Source organism: Cupressus sempervirens, chromosome 7, assembly GCF_028749045.1.
Source record: "Cupressus sempervirens isolate cs-2001-9-10 chromosome 7, ASM2874904v1, whole genome shotgun sequence".
In the NCBI taxonomy this organism is placed as follows: Eukaryota; Viridiplantae; Streptophyta; class Pinopsida; order Cupressales; family Cupressaceae; genus Cupressus; species Cupressus sempervirens.
In genome coordinates this window covers 54,167,865-54,177,367 of record NC_143124.1, presented here as the reverse complement: position 1 = coordinate 54,177,367, position 9,503 = coordinate 54,167,865, and the positions used below count along the sequence as shown (strand labels likewise).

At 28.2% G+C, this 9,503-nt stretch overlaps 1 protein-coding gene across 1 annotated transcript; it reads left to right on the top strand.

The window, feature by feature from the left end:
* The first annotated feature begins 316 nt into the window (after positions 1-316).
* Positions 317-8,888, top strand: LOC149545447 (endonuclease 2-like). Its single transcript, XM_089790655.1, has 9 exons — positions 317-539; positions 2,205-2,379; positions 6,017-6,124; positions 6,207-6,262; positions 6,460-6,543; positions 7,873-7,965; positions 8,129-8,196; positions 8,473-8,546; positions 8,640-8,888. Exons 1-9 carry the CDS (start codon positions 411-413, stop codon positions 8,765-8,767), a joined length of 915 nt encoding a protein of 304 aa, XP_089646781.1. The 5' UTR covers positions 317-410; the 3' UTR covers positions 8,768-8,888.
* Positions 8,889-9,503: the final 615 nt, after the last annotated feature.

The window sequence follows — 9,503 nt, the reverse complement described above, 5'->3', positions numbered from 1 at the left end:
TACCAGTACCTAAAACTTCTGTAATGGATATTCCAGCATCACAAAAGAATATACCCACATCGACTTTGATTAACAGTCATCAACAACTATAAAATTAGAGACAATTTCTCAGACAGGTTAAATTAATGAAGTTTTTTATTATCAAGATGAGAAACAGAAAAAAGAAAGAAAAAAAGAAGTTGGCGTAACAGTCTATGACAAAGTCTCACGCAACAAAGAGCAGTGCACGCAAGGTAGGACAGCGGAAAAGACTTGTACTCAACAAATTTCTTGCTCGCTCAGTTTCTATAAGTATTGACGACGAGTTGTTATTATGAAGACCCAAAGTTTCTTTTAGAAGTTTCTGCCTTTTGGTGAATGATAAGAGAATTTTTCTGACACTGAAGAGAATTGAAGGATACATCGTTATTATGATGGGAGGATTGAGGGGGCTGTGTTGTTGTACGTTGGTTGGATTGGCGATATTGGTTGCTGTAGCTCCTGGTCATGTGGAGGGCTGGGGAAAGGAAGGGCATTATTCTACGTGCAAGATTGCAGAAGTAAGTCTGTCTTTGGAAGAAGCCTTTAAAATCTCAATGTCTTTCTCTGTATTTTATGCCCGTTACCCAAGCAATCTGATTTATTGTTGTTTGGCGAGATTTTTTTAAGGTGTTTTTTTGGGTTAGTGTCTTTCGACTATCATATCTTTTCTGTCAGTCTTCCTCTCTAAATTTAACAGAGGTTGCTTATGGCTCCATCTGATAAGTTGGATATGGTATTTTATTTGATTTTTATGTTATTTAAAGAAATCAATATAAGTTTTTCTCTGAAGGATGGTTTAGTTGAAAAGATCTGAATGAGCATATAAGAGATTAAGTTTGTTTAGAGAGAGGTACTGTCACAAAGAATGGATCAAATGTTTGGATCTAAGACTCACCTCCATATTCATCGTGTTAATGTTATGAAATCTTTTATTCACATACATTTATATATTTATATAGATATATAGAATATGGAAAAGGTTTTTGTCATATCAAATTTTGTAGAAGTCTATAGAATGAATACCTTTCACTCTTTGATCTTTATCTAGATCTAATGTACACCTCCATCCAGATAGTCAGAATGTTATAAAATAATAGATCGATATATATTAATAGATCTATAGATTCAAATATATCTATAGATCTAAATGAATCTATTAGCAATTAATTCTGGTTCATTGTAATGTCCAAACACCATTTAGCCTAAGATCATGTCTTGTCTAACTTATATAGAATGGATATCTCGTACTCCTTGATCCTCAAGTTTTGACCTAAGACTTGCCTCCATAAAGATCTCACAAATATTATAGAATTCTCCATTAAAATGTATATACAGGTTCACAAATCTATATAGAATCAAATTTAAGTTTTGGTGAAAGGTAGGCGATCTTGAATAGATTTGAATAAATATATGAGGATTAAGTCTCCCTACAAGGTCCAACATCCATAAAGATCAAGGCAAAGTTCATGTCCTATCTGACTTATGCATGAAGGGTACTCTTTAGTCATTGACTCTCAATAGAAAACATGATAAAAACTAAAAATTGCATCCATATTTATTATTGATCTTGTGAATGTTTTAAAGTCATCGACTCTCAATAGAAAACATGATAAAAACTAAAAATTGCATCCATATTTATTATTGATCTTGTGAATGTTTTAAAATCCCCCATTAATATATATTCACAGATCTATAGATGTCTATAGATGTATAAAATTATAGAAGTTTCCATTAAACAAAAGTTCTAATGATTTCACGACCTCTATTTCAATCTCTTTAAATGATTCACTCACCTATCATGAATCTATATGAATTTGAAGTGTCCTAATTTTATCATCATTTATATTTTTTCTAAATAAAAAACTTAACGTTTATTTATTTTTGTCTCAATAACTATTATTTATTTTAGTTGATATTTTTCTTGTAAATTTTTATATTGTTTAAATTTAAGGAGTACAAAAATTATGATGTTGTATAATTAAATTTTAATTTTATAAATTTAAGGTCAAACTCACAATTAATTGATGTATATATGATTTCAAAATAGAATTTTATTTTAAGCAATTAATCTTGAGTATTATCAAGTAAAAATCTTTCTCTTCATGTTCATCATTAAACAGAAGAATAAATACTATAAATAAATGTGTTATTAATCATTTGCATTGACATTTATTGTTTTGCAGCCATTCTTGAGTAAAAGTACTTGGAAAGCAGTAAATGGGATACTTCCACATTATGCACAAAATGATCTTGCATCTCTTTGTTCATGGGCAGATCACATGCGATTTAGATATCATTGGGCTAACTCATTGCACTTCATTGACACACCAGATGATGAGTGTGGATATGATTATTCTAGTAAGTACACAAATTAGTTATATATTCATGCAATTTTCATTTGTTATTAAATTATTAAAATATAGTTTATATTCTCTAATCATAATAGTTAATAATGTTTTTATAATAAATTAAGAGGAACTTTCACCCTAGTGATTAAGATAATCTTGATATATTATGAAATCCCTAGATAAAATTTTTAAGTTATCAAGTTATATCTATAACTATGCTATATTTTAGAAAAAAACAAATCAATTCTAAGTTCTCAATCTTCCATATAACAAAGTATTCATATGTATCCATGAGTTTATGTTTACATGCATGCATATGTGTACATATATTTATTATAATACTGGATTGTTTAAAATAATTAATCAATATTTATATGAGATAATATTTAGAGAAATGATTCAAAATTTGAGGTGACTAATGCCAATATTTATTTATTTTTCAATAATGGTTGACTAAAAGGAATACTAGCTAGCTACAAGACTACAATAAAATGATATGCACTCAAATTAAAAATATGAATTAGTGATATACAAAATATTGAGACCTTGCATAAAAATAATCTAACTTATTAGGAGAATGCCAATGCTCAAATTGAGCCTTAGAGAATTTAAGATGTTATTAGGAAGGATAAAGTGGCTTGGACATACTTGAGGGAATGGGGTTTAATTGCATTTATGGAATGCAATGATGGTCACAATGAGAGAGTCTCATGGCAATTTATAGACTCTTGGAAGAATTGTTGGGTGACTTTGAACAAAGTGTCATTTGAACTTACTAAGGAGTTTGTTGTAAATGCCACTATTCTACTTCCGGAAGCAAAAAACTTGAGAAAGAAACCAAAGGTTGTGAATGAGACAAGCCTAAGGAAATTTCTAACCCAATGAGGTTCATGTTCATTTCTGTGCTAGTTTTTATCATTAGAAATAGCCAGAACCTTGGGATATGGTATGCTATGCAATTATGAGGTATATCACTATGGAAGAAGATATTAGTAATAGGGAAATAATTTCTTTCCCTTATCTACTTATACATTCTATGGAGGATTGTATTTGGAATGTACGCAAAAAGAAAGAAGAGGGTAATAGTTTTACCCTATACCAGCAAGCCTTAATTTTTTACATATTTAATTTTACAAAGGTCTTAACCCTTATATTCCTTGAGCCTGGTCCCTTCCCCACCCAAGATCACTGATGTTTCCTAGACTTCATCCCCTTTTAAAAAGCCTCTGGATGATAAGGAGCCTTCTGCCATTATTAGGAAGGTTAAAATGGAGAAAATAGAGGTTTTAGATCTATAAAGTACCAGAGTTATGGCTAGGAAGGGAACCCATGTGTCTAGCAAGATATAAACATATGTCCACGCCTCGTGGAAAGGAGAAACTAATTAGTTATGATTCTATGGAGAACTCTGAAAAAGAGAGAGGCCCTAGACCCAAAGAAAAGGCACTAGGAGAGACTATGGTGTACAGTATGACAAGGAGATGACTAGTGAGGATGAGAATGAGGAGATCATTCGAGGGGATCGAGACAGTCCTATGCCTTCTATGGTGTTGGATTCTTTAAGAACTGAGACCAACACTCCTAATTCTAGGAAAAAGGGTGATATAGGTGATTAGGTGACAATTACCTCCCCTGTTAGGATTTTAAACTTGGAAGCTCAACGCAAAGGGAGTGAGAATAAAATGAAGGTCCAAGTTGACAAGTCTATGGTAGGTGATGACCAAAAGGAGCAGAAGATTGTGCCACAAGCCACTACTGATAACCATCACATTGGTAATTAGGATTTTTCCAAGTTGGAGGAGACCATTATAATCCTGATAAAAAAGAATGAGGACCTAGGGGACAAGTTTGATAGGGTTGCTAGTTTTTCTATTTGTGTTATGCATTCTATTGCAACCACCCTTCATCTTATATAGGAAGGGAAGGAGGAGAGAAAGGACACCAAGGACATGGAGACCAACTTATCATTGTATGGCTTCTTGGTAGATGATTGGTTGTTGCTTCTACCGGAGAACCCAAACAATTAGAAGAAGGATAGTTAGCTCCTACTCCCTTGTCATTTTTTGTTGGTGTTAATGTTTACTAGTTACTATTTAGCCTATGGGGATTATTATGTTATTAACCACTGGACTTTGTTTATGCCCATAAAAGCTAAGAGGACAAAGTTTTTGTATAAATATGACAATATGTTAGCTGATAGTTGTAGTAAGTTTAAGAATATGACATTTTAGTGTGGGCATTTTGATATTAAGAAAGGGGATTTGTTAATCATGTATGGTAATAAATTTTGGCTAATCTTCAGCCTTATTTATCTATCTTTGAGTCAACCCTCACCTTTTATACTTTTTAATATAAAAAATAATCTAACTTATTATGGACTAGATCATATTGTGAAAATCAATTTAACTAGCAAGGTCTTTTTTCTCTTGGCAAGCCTCCTAAGTTTTAATATTATTTCTTTTGCCTTATGTATAAATGTGGTTGTAATGAGAAACATGTGGATGAATTCAAGATAAGGAATCCTAGGCTTCTATCTATAGTACTCAAATCATTAAAGAACATAACATTATGTACAAGGTTCTTCATAGAGAAATTTGATAATAGAATATCATATCTTTAATATTGAATAGAGTAATCTTTTAATTATTTAGTAATGTTTTATGTTCAATAATAATTTAACAAATATTTTAAATATATGTATATAATCTTCAATTCAATGTTTTTGATAGACATATATTAGAAAGATAACAAAATGTTTAAAAGTTACATTAACATTGAAGTATATGGTTTTAGAATTTAAAAGAGATTAACTAAATTATAACTTACAATCCTATTTAAAAACTAAATATGCCACATAACTTTACCATAGATGAAAGTAACATTATAACGAAAGATTAATAAAGATGAAGGTGATCTATAATTGTGATTAACTAAGGAAATATGGAATATGAAATATATATTATTTTATCTCTGAGAAAATAAATTAGAAATATTATTATAATGTATTGATTATATGCAAAGAAGTGTAAATTTGCATATATAATACTCTTTTCTGTATAATAATATTATTTATTTATTTATTAGTAAAAAATAATAATAATAAAAACTAATAGGTCTAAGTATTGATACAAAAGTAAAGAGCTTGTTACGGAGAAAACTTCCATATTTTCTCTAACCATTTAGATATGCATAATAAGGTTATTATTCATGTTTAAACAAAATATCTTGTTTAGTACTTGTGGTTTTTTTAATATTTATTTCTTGCTAATTTGAAATTAACTTTTCATAGTAACTTTTAGAACAAATGATTAATTATTATAACTGTAAGTTTATTTAAAATTTATAATAATTCATGAAATAAAATTAGTTTATTAGCATTAAAATATTTCAACTTGTAGATTTCATGAATTAAAACAAATTTTATCATTTAAATCAAAATTTATTAGATTAGCAGAGGTGTTTATTAATATGTATTAAAATATTAATAAGTGTATAACAAAATATATAAGTAACATGTCATGATGGAGTGATTAGAAGTAACATAGGAATATTTCATTATGGATCTATTAATTTGTAGCTAGAATGAAATCTTATTCATGACATCTCATTGTTTATTTTTTAAATTTTGTTTTGTTTCTTGTGAATAGGGGATTGCCATGATGAACATGGAGTAGAAGGGATGTGCCTTGAAGGAGCCATAAAGAATTATACTTCCCAACTTGTAACTTATGGACATAAATCTCAAGTTAAACAATGTTAGTTTCTCTTCTTGTTCCTTTTAGTTGAGTTTTTAAGATAAGATGCATTGTAGACTAACAAACACCCTATAATTTGCAGATAATTTAACAGAAGCTTTACTATTTCTCTCTCATTTTATGGGAGACATTCATCAGGTAATTTCTTAAAATAAATAATTTCTCTTGAAAGGATCATACAATATCTAGGCTTTATCACCTATAATTTTTTTATAGCAAATATAGAGATATAATTTTGTATTGTTCCAAACATATTTCAAAATTTTTTAATTTTTTTTTTCTATATATCAAATTATAATTGATAAATTTTTGAAATCTACCAAAAACTATTGCAGCCTATGCATGTGGGATTTACATCAGATAGAGGAGGAAATTCAATTAATTTACATTGGTATCGTCGAAAAAGTAATTTACATCATGTAAGTAAATCAATTTCTATACCTTGAAGTCTTGTAGTCTATTACGATATTTTTTCTTCATTAACTTAGAGACGTGATAATAAATAATGTAGTTTTATTTTTCATAAAAATATAAGAGAAAATTTATTTGAAATATATTTTTTTAAAAATATTTTATGAAATCTAATATTAATTAAATTTGAAATCCATTTTTCCACATCTCCATATTTTATCCATATATTAAAAAATATATTTAATATTTATCCTAGAATATCTCTTTTTCTAATACATAGTACTTATTTTTTATTTTCATAAAGTTTCAACTAATTTTTAATAAGATTTAACATCTATAATAAAATCCTCTTATCGAGATTCAAAATTAGTATACTCTAATCCATCTTCCCTCTTTTAACATGCTTACCATGTGCAATTGTAATTTGACATGTTACTAATTACTCATTGACAAATGTCTTAGATTTTATTTTTCTAGTTTAGGTTATACTATAAGTTTTCCTCTTTATTATACTATTCTAGGTTGTACATAGCTTATTTACAAGCATTTTTTTTTGTCATAACTCACTTTTCCTTATTAGTTTTATTTCCAAATTCAAAATTATTTTTTAGTGTGATGCCATCAAGTTCATTAAAGTTTCTTTATTTTTCTTCTTAATATTTGTTATGCATATTTATTTTTAATTATAATTTTTACATAAACATACTTATTGATAACTAATTATCTAAGATACACATGTATGTACATACAACTATGCGTACTCATGTATATACATATATACATAAACATATACATGTACATATATACACACACATGCATACATGTATAAAAGTGTGCGTGCATGTGCGCATGCGCGCGCGCGCGTAAGACACGTTTCTATAAAAAAAATTGTACATCAAATTTATATTACATATTAGTTCTCTTTTCTCATTTTTAAGAATATTTATATTAATCAAAATTCACATATTTTTCTATTAAATATCACATTTGATCAAGATGAATTGTGGCATGCAATGTGTTATATTTATTCTTTCATCAATCGTGATATTTTTTATTTCATTATGTTTCAACTTGTTTTATTGTTTTCAAATATATTATCTTTCTTAATCTCGTGTCTAAAAATTTAAACTATTTTAAAAAAGTATTTGAATTGGGAAAAAAAACAAACAAATAACGAATTGAAAACTTACATGTTTTCTAATGCGGAGCTGAAAAATTATTTAGAAATTTTTCTATAAAAATTAAACTTAAGTGTGCAAATTGCATGTCTATTAATTTCATTTATTAGCTATTAATCAGTTTTTAAATATTATTGATATTTTATTTTATGATTACAGGTATGGGATAGTGGGATTATTGAGACAGCCATGAAAGATTTTTATGATAATGATCTTGAAGTTATGATAGAAGATGTTCAAAGAAATATTTCTGTAAGTTTCATTTTTCTTCATATATATTTAAATGTATGCATTTGCCTTCTTTATCTTAAGAGTAAATTAGAAATCTAATGAGAAAAATAGTTACTTTATACTTGCATGCTATTAATCATCAAATAATTTTTTGATCTCTTAATTTTTTATTGACCTCAAATAGGAAATTTGGTCAGCGGATGTAACTACTTGGAAAAAGTGTGACACAAATGACCTTGTTTGTCCCAAATTGTAAGTAGTAAAATATATTATATTATCATAAACCACAAATTTAATGTTTATAATATTATAGGTTTATATTTCTTAAGCATAACCAAAATAAAGGACTTGGATAAATTTTGGAGAATTAAATGGAATGGTAGATAATAATATATGAAATTAATCTTTTTTATCCTAGGAAAAATAGAAATGATTTAGGCTAAACCTATCAAGCTAATTGAAAATTATATATTTAGTATAATATCTTAGCTCATAACTAAAATACTAGAATTTAAATTGTCAATCTAGGTATGCAGATGAGAGCATCATTCTTGCTTGCAAGTGGGCTTATAAAGATGTTGAGGAAGATACTATTTTGGAAGGTAGATTAATCAATAAATAAATGTAATAATTATTCATATCTTCTTAATATTCTTATGTTATAGACCATAACTGATTTTATTTATCATTTGCAGATGACTATTTTCTCTCACGTCTACCCATTGTTGAGAAACAACTTGCAAAAGGAGGAATAAGGTTGGCTGCAACACTCAATCATATCTTTGGCTCAAAAAAATCCTCTGATGTACACTCAGAACTATAAAATAAATTATGTTGTATAAAGATTATGCAACTTCTATTTATGTACTACAAGTAGAAAATAACTACCACAACTTGTGTATATTTGAACCATGTATAATAAAAAAAATTAAACTTTCACAACATCCAATATTTTGATGGAGTGCTTGTGGAGTTATCACGTGTAATTCTTATGAATGAAATCCTAAGCAAATATTTATCATACAAGAAACTTTTATTGATTTTAATATTAGATGTATGTGTGTGTGCATGACATATAGTGGTTGGATTAAGGTGTCTTGAACTTTTTGAATCCCACCATTGATTATTGTATATATTTATTATTTTAATCGTTTAGTTTACTACAAATGTCTAGTGATCTAGTAGGACCCACAAGCTCGGTATGACACATTTGTTTCACATTTGGAGGTAGGCATCCCACTTTGAGGATTCTGATAAGTGGCATATTATGGTAACCTATGATGAACTCTATGACATTCAAAAAGTGACAAGAGATAAATTTTGCATTTAGAATGTGGGTATCCGAGTTGAATTATGATAGGTTGTACAATAGAATTAGCTAATAATAGTCATTTATGATGAATTTACTTACATATATAATTTTTATAAGCCATGACAACAATTGTGCTAGATTCTTATGATATCTATAATATGTGTAGTTGAGCACTTTTCAATGTTAAGATTGTAAATTTTGGATGCCCAACTTTGGAGGTTTGAATGGGGAGTGATTTAGAGATGTA

Coding starts and splice junctions, on each gene's coding strand:
- LOC149545447 (XM_089790655.1), top strand. CDS start 411: ATGATGGGAGGATTGAGGGGGCTGTGTTGTTGTACGTTGGTTGGATTG. Junction 540..2,204: donor CTACGTGCAAGATTGCAGAA/GTAAGTCTGTCT, acceptor ATTGTTTTGCAG/CCATTCTTGAGTAAAAGTAC. Junction 2,380..6,016: donor GTGTGGATATGATTATTCTA/GTAAGTACACAA, acceptor TCTTGTGAATAG/GGGATTGCCATGATGAACAT.